Source organism: Fusarium solani (assembly GCF_023522795.1).
Source record: "Fusarium solani strain SB1 chromosome Unknown bctg00000004, whole genome shotgun sequence".
NCBI classification, from domain to species: Eukaryota; Fungi; Ascomycota; class Sordariomycetes; order Hypocreales; family Nectriaceae; genus Fusarium; species Fusarium solani.
In genome coordinates this window covers 3,456,142-3,475,202 of record NW_027072152.1, presented here as the reverse complement: position 1 = coordinate 3,475,202, position 19,061 = coordinate 3,456,142, and the positions used below count along the sequence as shown (strand labels likewise).

General features: G+C 51.0%; 7 protein-coding genes across 7 annotated transcripts; 5 read left to right on the top strand and 2 right to left on the bottom strand.

Moving 5' to 3' along the window:
- Window positions 1–1,050: 1,050 nt before the first annotated feature.
- MRS44_008181 (uncharacterized protein) lies at window positions 1,051–2,882 on the top strand (the record flags this gene model as incomplete). Its single annotated transcript, XM_046280032.2, has 3 exons — window positions 1,051–1,119; window positions 1,203–2,669; window positions 2,721–2,882. The coding sequence occupies 3 exons, from the start codon at window positions 1,051–1,053 to the stop codon at window positions 2,880–2,882; spliced, it is 1,698 nt and encodes a 565-aa protein (XP_046133799.2).
- A 2,354-nt stretch (window positions 2,883–5,236) lies between these two features.
- On the top strand, window positions 5,237–5,936 carry MRS44_008180 (uncharacterized protein; the record flags this gene model as incomplete). The annotated part of the gene is made up of 2 exons (XM_065620811.1): window positions 5,237–5,450; window positions 5,602–5,936. 2 exons carry the CDS (start codon window positions 5,237–5,239, stop codon window positions 5,934–5,936), a joined length of 549 nt encoding a protein of 182 aa, XP_065476883.1.
- A 321-nt stretch (window positions 5,937–6,257) lies between these two features.
- Window positions 6,258–6,683, top strand: MRS44_008179 (uncharacterized protein; the record flags this gene model as incomplete). The annotated part of the gene is made up of 1 exon (XM_046281043.1): window positions 6,258–6,683. One exon carries the CDS (start codon window positions 6,258–6,260, stop codon window positions 6,681–6,683), a length of 426 nt encoding a protein of 141 aa, XP_046133800.1.
- Window positions 6,684–7,864: 1,181 nt separating this feature from the next.
- MRS44_008178 (uncharacterized protein) lies at window positions 7,865–8,792 on the top strand (the record flags this gene model as incomplete). The annotated part of the gene is made up of 2 exons (XM_046273734.1): window positions 7,865–8,482; window positions 8,601–8,792. 2 exons carry the CDS (start codon window positions 7,865–7,867, stop codon window positions 8,790–8,792), a joined length of 810 nt encoding a protein of 269 aa, XP_046133801.1.
- A 1,335-nt stretch (window positions 8,793–10,127) lies between these two features.
- MRS44_008177 (uncharacterized protein) lies at window positions 10,128–11,339 on the bottom strand (the record flags this gene model as incomplete). The annotated part of the gene is made up of 1 exon (XM_046269085.2): window positions 10,128–11,339. The coding sequence occupies one exon, from the start codon at window positions 11,337–11,339 to the stop codon at window positions 10,128–10,130; it is 1,212 nt and encodes a 403-aa protein (XP_046133802.1).
- Window positions 11,340–15,150: 3,811 nt separating this feature from the next.
- Window positions 15,151–17,030, top strand: MRS44_008176 (uncharacterized protein; the record flags this gene model as incomplete). The annotated part of the gene is made up of 2 exons (XM_046275898.2): window positions 15,151–15,326; window positions 15,386–17,030. The coding sequence occupies 2 exons, from the start codon at window positions 15,151–15,153 to the stop codon at window positions 17,028–17,030; spliced, it is 1,821 nt and encodes a 606-aa protein (XP_046133803.1).
- Window positions 17,031–17,556: 526 nt separating this feature from the next.
- Window positions 17,557–17,865, bottom strand: MRS44_008175 (uncharacterized protein; the record flags this gene model as incomplete). The annotated part of the gene is made up of 2 exons (XM_046269086.2): window positions 17,557–17,670; window positions 17,725–17,865. 2 exons carry the CDS (start codon window positions 17,863–17,865, stop codon window positions 17,557–17,559), a joined length of 255 nt encoding a protein of 84 aa, XP_046133804.2.
- Between the last annotated feature and the right edge of the window lie 1,196 nt (window positions 17,866–19,061).

The window sequence follows — 19,061 nt, the reverse complement described above, 5'->3', positions numbered from 1 at the left end:
GTGGCTTGACCATGGCGGGTGGGCGCATCAAGCTTGGTGCCTTGTCTAGCCAGAATCTAGAATCGGCCGAGAAGCCATAGTCCAGAACCATACTCCCGGAGCATTCTAATCCAAATCTTCAAGGTTTCAGCCTTGAAGCCGGATGAAACGAGTTGGTTCAAGCGCCAAGATAAGTTATCGATAGCTCCAGTGCCAACTAGTCTGCGTTCCATTCTCCCATAGCTTCGAGTGTTGGAATGGGTTGGATTCCGGTTCATTGTGGTATTTCTCGATCAACACTGAGCTCTTCATGTGTTTGAAATCGGTTTAGTATGTAATAGGAGCAAATAAGAGAACGGAATCGGTTTGAAAAGACTACCAGTTTACGTATTGCTTCTCACAAATGGCAACTCTCTCCCCAGCAACCATTCCTGGAATGACGATGGAGACCGCCATGCTCGTTCGATTTAAGGAGATTGCGAGATTAAAAACACTGCAGGTTTGCCACCTCGCACAGGATTCTGCCTTCCTAAGAGGAGAAATGAAAAACAAGGGGCCCCTAAAGTGGAATCAAAGTGTAATTCATATGTCCCATTTGATTTCTTCTGCCAGCAGACTATAGTCAGTGTATCACGCTCAGTTGTTTCAAGTTTTTAGCTACTCTTTGTGTACAAGCCTATGGTGATAGCAACTAATGTAGTTTGCCGGCCCCATGATGCACGTCTGCGGCAAACAAAGCCAAAAAATACTTGAGAAGATTGATGAATTTGCAAACATCTGCTGTCTAGTTCTAAGTACGTGAGCACTTACAAAAGAGGTGGCTCGCAGAGATACCTCCATCAAACAACAACAACACCGGACTGACTTGATTCCTTTCTATCTCAGCAGCACAGGATCAAGTTCACACATGAAAACATCATCAAACCTCGTCCTCAAGTCAAACTTGCCCCTTGTTCTAGATGTCGCCCATTGGCCAGCTCGGCCAGTGATCCCCACAAGAAGCCCCCGGAAAATTCCCCGCGGAGAATTGCCTTTCAACGTCACTACAACATCCGTTTCATGAGAACCAGCATGAAGAACAATCGACAGGTTCCATTATCTCGACGTGCATGTGATGCCTGCAAGCGTCGGAAGATCAAGGTACGTTCTTAACCTATTTGCTCACCTCACCTCTACCAAAGACGAGGGCGGGACCCTCGGAGCTGACTTGTTGGCGAACATAGTGTGACGGAGCATTACCATCATGTGCTTTCTGTCGTATATCTGCTCTTCAATGTACTTTCGAGATCGCACCAAAAAAGAGGGGCCGGAAGCCTGCGAATAACTCGACGAGTTCCCCGGCGTCTCAGCTTGAGTCTCCTGAACCGGCGGCTCCTCTTCACCTTGCCCAAGCATCAGACAAGCTTCGAGTTTCCTACCTGTTAGAACCTGGAGCCGAAGCTCCTATTAAAGCCTCTGACTCTTTACCGCTTTGCGTGATCAAGCGTGCAAGAGAGATCAAGTCGGTCCTGTTAACTAAGCTACAAGCGCTGGTCCCATCCACCACCCCCTTGAACATCGTTGACAAGTGCATCCGTCTCTTCACTCAGTACCAATTCCCTGCAGCTCCACTCTGCCATGAGCCATCTCTATGGCAGAGCGCGAACCAGTTTTTCAAAGAGCCGCAACTTGAAGCTGCAGCTGGGCAGGATGCGCTCACATCATTGCGAGCATATACACTCCTCTCAGCGCTCTGCGCATCCATCGCCAGCATTCATCGCGATGCTGTCATTGGGCCGCAAACCATAGCTGTTTCTGCAGCCTTCTACACAGCCTCCAGGGAAACCTTTCAGCTCTATGAGGACATCGATCTCGAATACCCGGACTCATCATCCCTATCAATCCGTTCACTTCACTCCAGCGCTATTCAGCAGTTGACTGGCAAGTCCCAGCTCGCACATCGTGTCGTCGGCCAAGCGAGGCTGCTAGCACTAGACCTACGACTCTATGACGAGACAAGTCTGGCGAGTTATCCGCCATTGGAGGCACAACTACTTCGAAACAACTTTTGGCATCTGCTGACTTCGGACCATACGGCTGCTGCTCTGGGGACTCGACCATATCTATTACACGAGGCTCTATTCGATCCCGGCCTGACCGTGAATCCTTATCAGCAAGAACCAACGCCCATGTTGGATTATGGGCGATACGAAAACTCGCCACAGCTTGAGAAACAAGTACTCGATGGCTTCTACATGGGCTGTCGCATGAGGCACATCGCAGCCAAGTTGATGTGGGCGTTGAGGTCAAAGTCACGGGACGACCGTTATGAAGAGAACGATGACTCCAGCATTTCTCCTGTCAGTGATCTACCAGACATGTGGAACGAGTTTTCCCACATCTTGGACGACTACAATCCAACATTGCCACTAGAAGATGGCGGAAATCTTGCTTCATCGCAGCAAGCTTTCATCAGACAGTATCAGAATGAGACCCTGTTCACGCAGACTACCCAGCTCCGGATCGCTATGCACGCCTTGAGAATGGCCATATTACGACACTGCATCGTCTACAAGGTAGCTGGACTTCTGGGGCCAGATTGGAGTGATGAATCACTGCTCGTCAGTAGAGTGGTTGAAGGAGGCCGTGACTTTGTGAGTACACTGATCGAGTTGCCGGTCCACCACTTGCAGATCATGGGAGAACCTTGGGTGAGTTGAAGGATGCTACATCACTAGCTCAGTAATGCTGACATGGAGCAGATCGAACAGATACGGCTAGCGGGGAGTGTATTGTTGGAGCTGTCACAGAACCAGGACGGTGATGTAAAGGAAGAAGCAGGCGTTCAACTGACGCGCCTTGTCGATGTTCTATCCAGGCTGAACTCGAAAGCAACCGATGAGCTTGTTTTCAAGGGTGCGTGAGACGACTGGAGGGTTCTAATGGAACCATGGATGCTTTTTGATGCATAAAGGAATAATGTCGCGTGCCCTTAGCCTGCACATCAGGGACGCGCCTGGGGTACTATCTAGAACATCGCCATTGTCTACAGTCCCGATCATCTTTTACTTGTTTAAAAAGGCAGACCATGTTTCAGGGTGATCCAAGTCACGGGTGATAAAGACCTAGATGTGGGCAACACTTCAGGCCCAGTCCTGGACGCGCAAAAGCATGAGCAAGTGTTAATCGCAAGTCATTCCACCGCTTCTTTCGGCAATCCGCATTGGTTCGGCAAGCTTTCCGCGTTGCTGCCTAGTTTTTAATATAACAAAGCGCCAGGTGCAGGCAAACACGGAATACTGCAGCAACCAGTATGCTGCTTGACAAAGCGGAGGAGGCTCGGGAATCAGGGCAACCGGCATTACAAACGAAAAATTCTTGATCTTTTGGGATTGACTTACGGCCAGATTGCTTGGTTTCTGCCTCTGGCCTGGAAATCAGATCTTGTCCTCACAAGTATAAAAGGGGGGTCCTGCCCCACAGGCTCCTCGGTCAGATCAACTTCCGTTCATCAACAACTTCACCACCTCGGTATATACATTGTGTCTCTTACCCATTATATAAAGATTTCATCAGGATGTTGCCGCGCGGTCATCGGCGCGATCCAGTCAACACCAACTTCTTGTACGTCCAGCCTTACGGGACTCTCCTTGTCTTCATCAGAGACACGAGACAGTTTCATCCCCTCACAAAGACTGCTCCCAACAATCCAAGAACGAGACAAGGCTGGATCGCTCTGCCTCAATCGTTACGTGTGGAGTTTCCCCAGAATTTTTGGCAACCTTTGCAGCTCCTGCCCAGCAGGTCGGGCACTCTGGCAGTCCAGTTTCCACCTGGCCTCTAGCTCAAAGCGAGAGACCCGTCTGTCTGGAAGACACCGGTGACATCCATCCCTATCACTCATCGAGCGCATCACCATTTTCGATTATATACCGCCATGTCATGTAAACGATTACCTATATATACCGCACAGGCATGGTATCCGAATCCCAGAGATCATGTATTACATTCGTCTTCTGGCCGCTTGGTTCCCGGTATCCTCACATTCACTCCAGTACGACCCGGCTCACTATGCAAATGGGGTGTTCAATATGCTGTTCAAATCACCCGGCACGAAGGCTCGGGAGAGCCATTGGCCTCTTCTTCCTTGCACACACATAAACCTTGGGTGAAATGCTGCTTGACACAAGAGCAGACCACCAAAGACCAGGGCGGCAGGGAGAAGTCAGTTCACCACTTCATGATGCCTCTGTCTACTCCGTGGCTACATTCCCAATTCTTCCTGCCCAATATGGTCCTATATACTACCCTTCAATGCATGGATTTTGAGCCATTCTTGCAAACCCGCCGGGAAAACATCTCAGAGACCAGTCGGCCAACCATGGGAAAACTTCCATATATATACCACAGCTCACACTTCATCCTTTCATCAATAGAATGCTTCCCGTCCTTTGGGAGCATCACTTGTGTTGGTCCTTGACATCCCACAGAGGGAAGAATGTCCGTCCCTCGATGCAAACCTCAATTTGGACCTTGGAGCTCGACTGGATGCAACACCTGTTGGCTTCTCGTGTCAGTACGTATATGAGGGGCATGAAAGCTTGGCATTCGACAAGGACTCGGCTAGATCTAGGTTGGGCTGCCTCTGCGAAATTCGCCTCTATCAGAGGGAGCAGACCTATCATTCTCATTCGGCTTGGGGGCGGTTGACGCATCACTGGACACCATCGGCATATACAGCCACAGGGACCAGGTACATCTTTCTGGTATCCATGATTGTGCCCTGGCTCTCCCTCAACAGGGTGAGGACTATTACGACCCAAGGTTTCTTTCACGGATGGTCCGAACCAGGAGACGCTCCATGAGCTTTCTGAAAGAGTTGAACGGAAGCGATGGGAATTGGTAAAATGCTTGGAATTAAACGACCGAGTATCGCCGGGGTTAGATACAACCGACAGCTCCCCTCCGGTTGCTAATAAGATGAAGTGACCAAAAGCTGTGTTGGCCGAGGTCCATTCCCAATGCCTGCCCATGAACCTCTGGCTCTCTACACCACCATAGTAACCGCATCCAACCTCTTTCCTCGGGGCCCTATATACACACCGCCCACGACTACTGAGACTGAGATCCTATATATGGCCACGAGCGCGTCAAAGGCTTACATGGCTGCAAGTACCTCAATTGAAGCAATGCCGGGGCAAGTCGGTAGCGTTGAAACTGCGCCAACCAAAGCCCCCATTACAAGCGATGGGGGAAGAAGTGTCTCTGGCAGGCCATCATGACCTCGAATCAGGTCCAATTCGGAAGAAGATGTTGTGTCTCTGCCAACCGTGGCTCTTGGATGTTAATTCCTGAGCCTGGTTTCATGGTCGCGTACCGTCTCACCTCTGCCAAGCGGAACAACCTCACCGGGATCATCATGGCTTTAGGTCATGGCGCAGACATGCGTAGTCTTGAACACAGCCCGAACGACTTCGAGGCTGAAGAACGCGGTACGCACATGGTCCTTCATGTGAAGAAGGTCCATCACAATGGAGTGTCACAACATCTAACCTGACTACCGCATTCACTCTATTATATAAGCCCAGGCGATGTCTCGATGCAGTTCTTGCTCAGAAGTAATGAACCGAACACCGTATTCAGATGTAGGACATTCGGCTTCTGCTTATGAACTCGCTACACGTACCAGCTCCTCCCTGGCTGACAGTAAAGAGTTTAGCCAGACAGCGCAGACTCTCAAGGCAACCACATCGATTTTGTCCCAACCTTGTCGCTCTCACCAAGATCCTGTATCATTGAGAGAGGAGCCACAGAGTCAGAAACTCGATTTATTGAGAGAAAGCCCCGTCGATGGTCGCAATGAGGTCATCTTCAAACGGAGAATCAAGAAGAAACATCCTGAGACCCCGGATTTTGTTCATTCAATTCTCCAGCGACCTTGGAAAGCGGATCATGAGAGCTTCTCCCGAGATGCGTAACGCATTCTACGACTAGAGGTCTCGCCTGGGCGCTGCTATCTCTATATATAAGCTGGCATTCTATATCAATTAGACACATTCGCAGTCGACCCCAGATCTCTTGCGGTGGCCCTCCGATAGAGGAAGGCGTCACAGTCCAGTCGCACATTTACTGCCAACGTTCTCTGGCAGGCCCAGTTCAGCCAATTCCACCAAGTCCTGTTGCGAGTTGTGTCCTAAAAATTGGCTCACAAACACCGGCTCCCCTTGCCTCATACAACTCACTATATATCCGTCATCCGGAGATTGCCCAGTCCGACGAAAACGACCCAATACCTAGAGATGGATGAATACCTCATCAGCGGAGGATCGTCAGTCGAGATGCACTTGGGAAAGGTGAAGGCGCTGCGATCGACCTGTCGAAATGGCGATATGGACCGACTTGTCAACCTGCTTAAGGACCTGGTTCACTCTGTATATATGGCCCACAATGGCCTGGCCGTTCACTTCCTAGAAGATGAGGGCTCTGACGCCGACGACGAGCTTAAAGTCGTGGACTACCTCAGTTACGACGAGTTGCTTAAACTCGAGTGGCTCAACCACATACCTACTCCCACCAACCTCCTCCACAACTGCTCACAGATAACCCAAGACTTTACTGGGAACTGGATCGGAAGATCCCGTACCAAATTCTTAGCCTGTGCAAACCGCCATGATGTGCACTATCAGGCTTGGCTCACGACAGTTGTTGAGGAATACAAGGAGTGAGTTTCTCATATCCCAAGACGGGATACGCCTTAATTCTGATCACCCCAATATTATCTAATCAAATATTACCAACAACCATGGTTTATATAGAGCAACGCTTCCACGAAGGGTTATGGGCTAGAGCCCTCGCTGAAGCTGTCACACAACTATGGAAACCATGACGCAGGCACCAGGATAGCCCTACTCGGTATATTCTTTCATGGCCGTATATATATCACACATCGTCTCACGACACGTCAACTCGACCATATATGTGTCTCAAGGCCAAGGTTGTTGTTTTATCGCGAATATCGAGATCGGCCCGCATCTGTAAATAAGGAATGAGAAGTTATTGGGTCAATCTTATGACGATATAGACGACTTGGCCCCGTCATGCCCCAATCGAAAGAGGTTTGCCCTGCTGCCCGGGAATGCAGCAAAAGCTATTCAGGTCTATCTCATTCTCTGATGAACCGGGCGACGAATGACGTTCCCCTATATCAATGCACTCAAGTCCCCCGGCAGTAGAAGAAATTTGCATCTCCTGCGATCGCCGTCTGCTGCGGTGCAGATAAAGCGGTGGTTCCAGAAGACAGCCTCTATCCTTGCCGAACCCACCGACTCTTCAGTTCAGCGGGCCTGCTATGAATATTTACCACCTCTCTCGCATCACGGTGTGCTCTTCCAGTCGGGAGAACTGAACGAGTAGGACCTTTAAGGGGCAGCCAGGGCTCGCAAGAACAAATGGCTCTAGCGAACATCCTTGATCGCAACCAGGATAGCAACTATATAGAGCTCAAAGCGGACATAACATTGGGAAGGTTTCCATGAGACTCTAAGCGTGCGAACTATCATGTTCCGGATGATGCGAAAGTTCCCAAAACGCTTTCGCACCTTCGACCTCAACCCAGAGCAACAGAACAGCTGATGAACGCCGTCACCCAGAAGGGGCACTCCAAATGGGTCGGAGATTCCATCTCATTTATTCGCTGGCTTGTGGATAGATATAGTCAGCTAGTCCAATTGGTGGCACCCGCTGCACGATGAGGCTGTGTTCAGACAATCTGACTATAAGAGAAGCCCAATTGCTCAATGTCAGTTAGACACTCTCGGGGATTGGGGGAACACCTGTCGTCTTGTTTCCTTCTTTCTTCAATATTTGAGTCGGGAGGGGTCAAGAATGGATCCTCACCACCTCCATCATGCGACCACTACCCTCGACGTCAAGTTTATGTGAAGTCTTTCCTTTCCGTTACCATCGCACATCTCGACCTTACTCTATATATTCCATGTCTACTCTTGACTTGGTGAGACTCCAGTTAAAGGCTGACCACTCGTATATGGACCAGGCCAGAGAGGAAATTTTTGCACCTCGAGTCCAGGGAATCGTATATACAACACAAGAGATCCGTCAAAGGTCCCCAGACGAGAAGGTCCTAATTGTTTCAGGAATGGTCATGATGCTCGACGTGGTACATAAAGGCCTACGTCGGGAAGCCTGGGGAAACCCCCACATGAAGTTCGCCGTTGGGGAATACAACGGGATGGCGAAGCCCAAACGGAGAGCCGAGAGCCAGATACGGCTCTTCGTCACTCCCCAGGCCCAATTCTCGCCTCCTACACAGTCCGGTGGAAGGCTTACGAATTACTCCTTGGCGACATTGGATGTTGGATTCAACACAGCATCTCCAAGGGGCAAGGGTAACACCCTCCTCTACCGCGCGCGCATTCTCTCAGCGCTTAAAGAAGACCTGCGTTATATATACAGCAGACACATACCCTCCGGTTCACCGGGAAGCACCCTCGCTCAAGCCTTGGCTGTGAGTTGTTCTGCGAGATGCAATGCCTGATTGGTTTATTTGATGGTTAACCCATCACGCTCGAGAGCTTACACAACGCGCTTGACGAACGATTGCTTGAATCATATACATGTCCCAGCGGAAACCTTGCGCGATTAACACACCTTTCGCAGAGTTGCCCACGAGCTTCACCATCGTGGAAGGGAATCACACATCAGCATTGGTAGTCATCATCGACATGACCCCAGGCACACAGAAACAATGCGACGATTATTACGCCTCACTTTTGGCTGGCCAACCTCAAATTCATATTCCAAGCGAGAACGGATAGACTTAGACCAGCTCCAGCACTCGTCTTCTTGTCCAAGACAAAAGTATACGCTTAACAAAGTCTAAGCAACAAACGGTGGACGAGCAACCAGTCACCCCACGGGGAGTGAAGCACCGAAAATGAGTGGGAAAACATCACCAAAGCCATGGTGAATGACTTCCAGAATCGACGTCTGGAGCAGTTTCTAAACGATGGACCCCGATGGGGCGGCAGAACGAGGAACCCAGAAGCGACCTTGGAGTTTCGATGTCAGGGAATAGAGGCGCGAAGAATCACCTATATATATCACACTGAGAGCAGTGATTACTTTCCCTGTGCCCCGGGAATATCACGAGAAAAAGGCAGCGCAATAGAAGCCCCTTGCCTTTTACCATCCATCCATTGCTACCTCCCCGATATTACCCCCTCCCCCTACGAGCTTGGAGAACACAAGTGAGAGTGGCCTTTTCTTTAATGGATGCTTACATGCCCACCAGCGAGCGAAGGGCCTTGTAACCTCGTCCTCGCTGGCCAGAACCGCTCACAGGCTGCGAATGGGCTGAGCCACTATCACAGTCGCGCTTTGAACGACAAGAGCTGCCCAGAGGTCTTCCCAAACACATGGCCTGATGGCGTCTTACCTTGAGGCTGCCGGGGCCGGGTGCGGCGAATCTCCTCGCCCTTCGTCAGCGGGACGTCCATCTATTCGCGGCGGACGTTTTAATTTGCCTCGTGCGTTGATCGATAAACAGCGGCGCGAGATCGAAGATCTAGTCATACAGGAGCCTTGACTACCCCTCGTTTGCCAAATAGCCACGTCTTCCAGCTATATATACTACAACCTAATTTATCGGCAGTTGCTAGCTCAGACAAGCTCTGGTGCTAGTCAAGGTATCCCTAAAGAAATACCACTGCACACAACGCAACATGGCTGCCTCCGAGACATCTCCGACTATGGTGGTGCCTCCCACCCTCACCATGAGGACAAGGACAAGTCGTGCCGTCTGGCCACGCAGATTCTGCGCACCTGAAAGCAGGCGTAAGGGTTTCTTTGTATGGTTATCCATCAGGCGAACTCCAACCCAGGTTCGACGAACGGATCTATCTGTTATACACGTCCAATCTTTCATATCTACATCACAATAGAACAAAATGAGCAGTAAATATTAATGTATTGATATGCATGCTATCTCGCTCCAGTCCCCAGCATCTTGACATAAACAAGTCCAACAGTCCATCAGCCAAGGTCTATCCGAGATGGCATGCAATCATCCAGACTCTCCAACTCCATCTCTTCCTCGTCATACCCAACCCGCCTGTACCATTCATTCACTCGTCAACGTCACTCAGACAAGGTCAGGACTCATTACCACCAGACTCGGCCTCAATCTGAGCCTTTCGAGCAGCATTGAGAGCCTTGAGCTTGGCAGTTCCGAAGCCCAGGACACCATCCTCCTGGTTGTCTCCAAGCCAGGGCTTCTTGGAATCGCTAAGGATGCTGCCAGTGACAAAGTAGATGAGCTGACCGATGATGATAAGCACGAAAGCAATCGGGTACAGGAAGTGAATCTTGTAACCAAAGACGCGGGTGCCGATGATGACACCCCAGAAGTTGGCCGTCAGAAGCGAGATGTTGAGGAAGGCCGCGCTGCCCATTCGCAGCATGACAGGAACCAGCGCATAGAACAGGTTCAGGCACAGCGTGAAACCGATGATCCAGCCGATAACGTCGCCGTTCCAGGTGGCGTTATCGAAGGACTTTCGGTCAAAGATGGCAGCCTGGACAGCATTGATGCACATACCAAAGAGACCCAGGAAGGACAGGACATGGTACAGATGCGCCTTGGACACGAGCCACTCCTCGAAGACATTGGTAGTACCATAGAGCGTGGCACCGAGCAGAGCAAAGAGATCACCCTTGACCATATCAAGACCCTTGCCGCCGTTGGAACCCGTGATGTGGTCACTGCCAATCAAGATACCCATGCCACCGCAGCAGACGAGGATACCCACGATCTGGAAGATCTTGTAGCGAACCTTAAGCAGGAAGAACGAGATGACGACGACGCAGACAATGGCCCAGAAGTTGATGAGTTGGGCAGAGAGGACATTGGTGTACCGGTAGGCCAGGACGGTAAAGTAGTTGCCCTGGACATCGAGGAACGCCATGATGAAGTACTTCCAGCCATCAGTCCAGGCGACTCGAACCCACTCGCGGGGACCATCCTTGAACAAGAAGATGGGGGTGTAGATGAGAAACATGAGGATGTAGTTGAAGACGGTCTGGAAGGCGGGAATGTTGGTACCCTCCTCGGCGAGGAAACTGGTAAAGGTGTTGGTCGACGTGATGCACAGGGCGAGAACCTGGCCGAGGGCGAGGACGATCCAGAAGTCGTAGGTAGTGAGGTAGCTGTACCAATGGACCGACTTGACCTCGAGGGTGTGAATGCCCTGGCTAACAATGGCATCCTCGCTTTGGCTGGGCGCATTGGCGACGCCGATGACGGGATCAGCAGTAGGGGTGCCGAAACCCTTGGTGTCGCCGACGGAAGGGCTGTTTGTAGCCATGGTGACAGTAGTCGCGTTGTCTAGGCGAGATGTTGTGTATCGTAAGATAGGGATTGCGAAACGAAGCTCGACGGAGTCTAAGATCTACTCTATGAGGATCACTCGGTGTACAAGACGTAGTCTGGAGATTCCCGTTAGCTCGTCCCCCCATCAGAGTCCATGACGCTGATCGCATTGCGCCAACGTCGTACGTACCTCGAATAGCCCTATTCTAGAAGCGCAGATCGATATCTTGGTGTAGTAAAAGTATAAAAGCCAGATCTACCAATCGCAAGAGAATGCTGGTGGTCTGCTCAAAAGTGTCGGATGAAGTCTTTCTTATCGTCCCCTAGGTTTGCAGCAAGCGCAAAGACTCAAAGTCGCTCGCTGGTGTTTTAAAAGCCGAAGCGGCACATGTAGCGATGTGCCAGCGCGTGGTAGTCAAGGTAGAGGCCCGAATTGGCGCTTGTCGACATGGGCTGGAGGGTTGAAGTAAAAGGAGGAGAGGTCAAGTCCAAAGGAGGACTGTGATCAGATGAGAGGCGGGGGAGCTTTTTGAATGCGCCCACCTTTTGCGCGAGACTGTGTCTGTGGAGTAGTTGGAGGCGATTGATCGGCGACGCACTGCACGGAGACACCGTTGAAAGCGACGATCCTTTCTAACAGCGATAGAGAGAAGAGGAGGAAAAGAAGAGATGGGACAGGCTGAGCGCAACATCTTGTACCGCGACCATGGTCGACAGGTTGTCTCCATCATCTGCTGGTCCATCAATTTTTTCCTTCTTCCATCAGCCTCGGCCAAGCCTAAACAGGCAAGCTGCGAATGATAAGGCTTCTAATTGGCTTTGAGGCACATAAAGATCCACGGGACGCGGGAGCCAAGAACTAGCACTAAACTCAATCAAGGTAAACGTCCTGGCTTGGTGGGCTGCCCAGCCGGTCTAGCGGTTCTGCTGTGGTCGTGGCGTTCTTCACGGCGGGGTCACGGCGGGGCCGGGGCCAAAGCTCCCTCCATGGAAGAACTGCTGCAGCAGTCAAGTTACAGTGCTTACAGTGGCATCTGCGCGGGCGAGTTTAGTGCTCCATATCGATGAGACTCTGGCTGCCACAGGTGCAGATTAACGAGACGAACACAGAGAAACAAATTCCATGAGATCATTCAGTGAATAGAGTCGCAACTAGCAGAGTCAATCGAGATTGGTCCCGCGCCATCTTCAGCTCGAGTCTTCGCTGTTGGTGGCGTCCTGGGCTGAAGTCTCGCGGGCGGCTAGGGCGCACAACCCGGTCGAGAAAGGTCTGGGCATGGGAGCTGATTTGGGGCATGAGGTGATGATGGTGGGTAGCCACGTGGGGGATCGTGACAATTGGCCCGAATACAATCGAGCATTTGACTTGGTATCGAATCATGGGCCATCTCTTGGTCATCGGATTGTAATATATTGAGCTGGGTGATTGCGATATACGAGTCTCTCAGACGACTCCCATATCCGCTTTTCGATCCTCCATCCCCGCCGTCAAGCCGTTCCGTGGCATCAATCCTCAACGCCATGAAATGCAAAGACATTATTGAGGCTCCTGGTCGACTCTTTTCCGTGTCAGTATGGCATTTCCACCTTTGTGATGCGACATCTGCAACGTCAAGGTTCAACTCCTAAACGCTTTCGTACAGGCCCGACATCACCCAGGAGAGCAACCTCGATAAAGGGCACCGGGTCTTTCGACTGACCCTTCGTTTCCCCTATCCGGCATTCTGTGTATGCTAGGCCAATGTCTCGGCCAAAAATCGGGGCCGATTGCAGAAGTTTAGTGGCTTCTGATATGTTGAAGCGTCGAGTATCATGATCCGGAGAGGACATTTGACATGGCGATCCGTACGGTACGGCCTATCCAGACATTGTTTCTCGTCACGCTATCTGTCTGCGCAGAATCTCTCCCTGGGTCGAGTTAGCCATGCTGCAGCCAGGCAATTCCTACTTGGAATAGAGCATACGAGGCATTATGGGCATCTGCCTATCCGTCGGAGACGTCGTGTTACTGGTAGCTGGCTCCCGTTCGGGCAACGCCGAAACTTCACGGAGGAAGAGGTCGCTGCATTCTTGTTCCGAAGTAACGGTATACGTTTTGGAATCACTTGTTGTTCCTAGAAAAACTCGTCAGCCATTGATCTCCTTGGGTTCCACTTTCGCCGGGATTCGATACAGTTGTCCGAGATGCCGGCGGGCTGGGTTCTCACCAGGCTTCGTCGGAGGTAGAGATTTCGGAAGAGCACCGCCGTCGGGCATGTCGTTGTTTCTGCGAAGGGGAATCCCCGAGTAATATGATGTTGGTAGACCGAGATTCGGTCTTTAGGGGGTTTCCGTGGGAGAGAGTCGACATCCGACAGGTCGGACAAAGGACGTAGAGATAGATGCTCCGAAACCCGATTTGCTGACACTTGGGGTTTTTTGCCGTATGTCACTCGTCAAAAAGACAACTTCTCCAAGATTGATGCCAAAACACAAATACAGAATATGAAGTTAGAGAAGACAAGAAGCGGCAAGTCCTTTATAAGTCGAAAAGACACCAAATCACAAACACCCGGACATCTAAGCCGCAAACAACAACCCGGCCATCGGGAGGCCAGCGGCCGGGAGTGGAGCCTCCGCCGCGTCTCGTATTTCGTACCGGCGACTCGAGGATCCGCAATCTGGCGATCTATCCAATCAGCATCCGTCTCTCCATGATTGCCAGCAAGGGAGCCACCTGGCTTCGCGCCATCATCCCCGAATGGGGTAAGCAGCTCTGGGCTCAGGATGGGGATAGGGCTGTCCTATGGCATGGCGGTGCGAGATACGGTCAGAGACGGATTGGGTAAAACGAGCGCAAGAGACTTGTCGTATGCCTCGCTTCAGGTGCCGGACGGAGAGATCAAAGGAGTTTGTCAGCCCTATCTCGTTTTGTTTCAAGGGGTGGTTGTCGTCATTCATACGATGGGCTCAGTGGCTTAGGTTCCTTGCATTGCGTGGGCGTTGTTGCATCCCGGCCGACGCCTGGTAATCCATGGTGTTTAGCAGAGGGTATATTTGCCAAGTAAAAGAACAAACAGTTTCTATGAGTGCGAATAACTGTAGAATCAGGTATTTGTATCCCAGCATGTCGGAGAGCCTCCAGGGGCACCACGATTCCATACTGCATCAATACCTGTCTTCCATAACTAGGTCGTAGTCCCTTTTCTCATACTCCTACTACCTTTGGTACTGCCTACACGTCGTTGAGCAACCCTTTCTAATAACAGTTCTTCAACTGACCTTCAACGTTCCCCTCAACGAATAAAGCACAAATCCCAGGCTGTTGGCCGTCGATAAAAAAGACCTCGTTTTGTTTCCTAGCAAACAATTCCATATACTATCTCCAAACATCGAAATAGAGCACGGACACCATATCCTTCTCCTCAATATTGATCACACTGCAAAGTCACATGGATCTCCATCACTTGGGCTTTGTCTCACCTCGAGTAACACGAGTCCCGTGCTCCAGGCACCGGGCCCGCTGATATGCACCCACTGAAGACCAGCGCCCTTGCGGGGAGTATTCGGCAACCCCATTGGTCGATATTGATAACGTAAGAGCAGTCAGCCAATCATTTTGTCTCTCCATCGACCATCAGGGTCTCGGCCCCTCAAACGTCATTGCTAGCGGCAGGGACCTTATCGCTCCGGGTCCTCCTCCACTCGAGCCGAGCTGCTCCTTCTTTCATCTTCATCATCAACAGGACAGGACTGAGTCATCTTCCCGTCTCGTTGAATCACGTTTGTACTCATATTGGCACTCATTACCATCTTTCATTTGCAGCATGGTCTTGCGGAGTAGAGCTTTGGCTGCTAGCTCAGCGCTCGCCGCTGTTGCTCACGCCGCTCAGCCGGGAGCTGTCCAGCCTGTCCCAGGTCCCATGAGAGACCTCACCTGGGGTCAGATCAACTTTATCCACACAACTGATACGCATGGCTGGCTTGGGGGCCATCTTCAAGAGTACGTGCCTTAGTGGCTGGCGTCCAGGGGCCTCGCGACTTATAGCTAACCTTATCTAGAGCTCAGTACTCGGCCGATTGGGGAGACTACATCTCCTTCACCCAGCACATGCGCAAGCAGGCCGACGACAAGGGAGCGGATGTGATAGTCATCGATACCGGCGACCGAGTCGAGGGAAACGGCCTCTACGATGCTTCAACACCCAAGGGCCTCTACCAATACGACATCTACGCCGAAGCCGACGTCGACATCATCTGCACCGGCAACCACGAGCTCTACAAGCATTACTCGGCCGACAAGGAACACAATACTACAGTCCCCAACTTCGAGGGGAAATATCTGGCCTCCAACCTCGATTACATTGACTTTGAGACGGGCGATCGCGTCCCTCAAGCTCAGCGCTACCGCAAGTTCAAGACAAAGAACCAGGGCCTCGAGGTTGTGGCTTTTGGCTTCATCTTTGACTTTACCGGCAACGCCAATAATACCGTCGTCCAACCTGTGGCGGAGACGATCAAGGAGGAATGGTTCCAGAAGGCGATCCGCGAGAACCCTGATCTCTTTGTTGTTATTGGTCATGTTGGTCTCCGCATGGAAGAATTCAAGACCATCTTTACCGCGATTCGCAAGCAGAATTGGCACATTCCCATCGCCTTTTTCGGCGGCCACGCCCATGTTCGAGATGCTGTCAAGTACGACTCCAAGGCCTTTGCCATTGCCAGTGGCCGGTATCTTGAAACAATTGGATGGATGTCGATCGATGATATCAAGAAGCAAGACACCAAGGAGGTCGAGGCCGCAGCTTCTCCCACCTTTACTCGCCGATACATTGACAGCAACCTCTATGGACTTCACTACCACACTGGCTTGAACGAATCGACATTCCCTACTGAGCAAGGCCAGAAAGTCACTGGGATGATCACCAGTGCCCGCAAGGCGCTCAATCTCGACCACAAGTTTGGGTGCGCACCAAAGACCTTGTGGATGAACCGAGCCAAGTACCCAGGAGAGGACAACATCTACAGCTGGATCACCGACGAAGTCCTCCCAGATATCATCACGCGCGAAGATCGCAAAGACAAGCCAAGAATTGCCATTACCAACACAGGTGGCGTCAGGTTCGACATCTTCAAGGGTGCCTTTACCCGAGACAGCACTTTCGCCATCAGTCCCTTTACTAGCGGCTTCCGATACATCCCGGATGTGCCGTACAAGATTGCTTCCGAGGTGATTGATGTTCTCAACAGCCTCGAGAGGATCCTGTCAGAGCAGGGTGCTGACACCAAGTTCCTGGGTCTCCCTCAACAAATGTTCCCCATCCCTGCTACCGTATCCCAGGCTAGAAAGGATGAGGAAGATGAGGAAGGTCGTCTGGAACTCCGCAGCTTCGATGACAAGCCAAATCTTACCGCCGGTTACACCACTGAGGATGACATTGGTGCTGACGGCGATGACACGATTCATGAGCCTGTCAAGTCGTACCACCTGCCCAACTGTGTGCAGGCCGAGATTGCCTTCCCCGAGAGCGGCAAGCCTGAGACAGTGGATCTTGTTTACCTCGACTTTATCCAGCCGTGGCTTCTGGACGCGCTCAAGTTCTTGGGCGGCGAGTACAACAAGGACAGCGTCGAGCAGTATATCGATGGCACTTGGACATATCACATGACGGAGTGGATTAGCAAGAACTGGAAGGGCAACTGCTAGATTACATAGGCAGATTATGATCAGACACATGCAGCATACATTTGACCAAGTGTCAGGGGCGTTTGGATAGGGACAGCATTCAACAGTATTGACTCCAGAGTCGGTCGACATATAAATTGAACTAAATTATCAACTCTTGCGGTGTCTCCATCTTTTTCTTGCGTCTAAGTTGTAATATTCCTGATATTTGATCTATGCTATGTAAGTGTCAATGCTGATCCAAGTATGAGTCAGTATCATCTCCCCCTTCACTGCATGATTGAACAAGCCATGGGGTACTGTGGTAGATTTGCGGACGCTATGCTACCTATCTAACAAAGACTTGAAGCCCCAGTCTCGTGTATGTGTATGTTCCGTATATCGAATTAAGCATATAAAAAGGATCGTAACTCATGCAAGCATGAAGCAAAAGTAAATCATGTACCAGAACCCAAACCCATACCCAAATGATTCAGTTTCCATCTTGACGACCAGGACAGTGGAGACAATTTCGAGGAGACTGCAGCTCCGATTGCTATCCTCCGTCTTAAGAGTAGGAGCGTCTAGTTCTGGGGGAACTTGAAGCCGGGGGGACGCAGTAGGGGCTCTTGCTAGGCTTGTAGAAGACGCAGCCGGTCTTGGGGGGGCAGGCACCAGCGAACTAGAGAAACAAGTCAGTATCCTATTTACACGTCTTGTTGGAGAGTGAACTTACGACCCAGGTGCGGGTGACATCGCAGACCTGCCAGCCCTTGGTGTCGGGAGTGCAAGAATAGGTTCCAGGAGTGCAGCCCTTGGGAGGAGAGGCAGCGCCGAGGGTGGCGAGAGCGGCAACGAAGACGGCGGTGACCTTCATGATGGCGGTTTGTTTTGTAGAAAAGGTGGTTAAGGTGAAAGCGAGTGTTGTGTTTGAGCGAGAGGTTGTTTGCTTTGCTTGGTTGAGTTGAACTGATGAGGATGGGAAGTGTTGGACTTGCAGGGAGAGACGAGGAGTTTATATACTTTTTTCAGATACATACGTTACTATTCTTGCTCTCTCCAGATCTTCAATACCCGGACGTAGAAGAGAACACGAGCTGACAAGGCTCTCCATCCCCAAGATGGTGTGGAGGCGAAGCAGCTTCCCCCCTCCCCAGCTCTGAGGTTATTCCCTCCCACCCCGTGAAAAGGCGGTCCAATGCCGAGAGACATGTAAGCCACTGCACCGGAGGAGGGGACGGGTGATCAGCAGAGCTGGGGCATCGGAATACGAATGTCTTGTGGTTGTCTCGGTTTACAGGTAGCTTAGAGGGAAGGGATATCATGATTTGCTTTCTTGGCTAGTAAGTGGCCATCACCCCGTATTCGCCAATGCAGCAGACTTACAAGCTACTGTACAGCTAGTCCTATCATAGTCATATGAAGCTCTACTGCTTCAGCGTAGGCGAGCAGTGCAAGGTACAAGGATCCATATGAGAAGACCAGCCCTACGCTCTGTTACAGAGGTAATTAAACGGGGACAAGTCCTACCAGAGGATTTGCTTACTCTTCTGTATGACCCGAGGGATATCCTTCTTCCTTGCTTGCATATGTGATACAAGGAAACAGTCGATCAAGCATGAAAGCGGTTGATGAAGTATCTCACACACATACCGCAATGTAACATTATTCCTCACTCATCACCAAAAACACATCTATCCAGCGCTGTCCCTCTTCAATACAATGCTCCATCTAAAAATAACCAAGTAGGCAATACTAGACTCTCGTCAAAGTGCCGTCTTATACCCCGCAAGCAAGCCATCACCACACCCTCACTCAACCACCTCATCGCTTATTCGTCAAAGCTACAAGCCCCCCGCTCGTGTTAACAACGCCCCTCCCCCGAGGGTCCGAGTTTTCCAGAACTTGGATCGGAGTAACTTTATGCTGGCTGTGCTGACTGGCGTTTCTCTGCTTGCCTATTGGGCTTTCTGGGTAAAGCATCATTGGAAGATGATGAAGTTGAACGTTTTATGGGTCTGTGATTGGGATGTTTGTTGGTGTCTTTGTCTTGTTGGGCTGCGTCCATCTCGT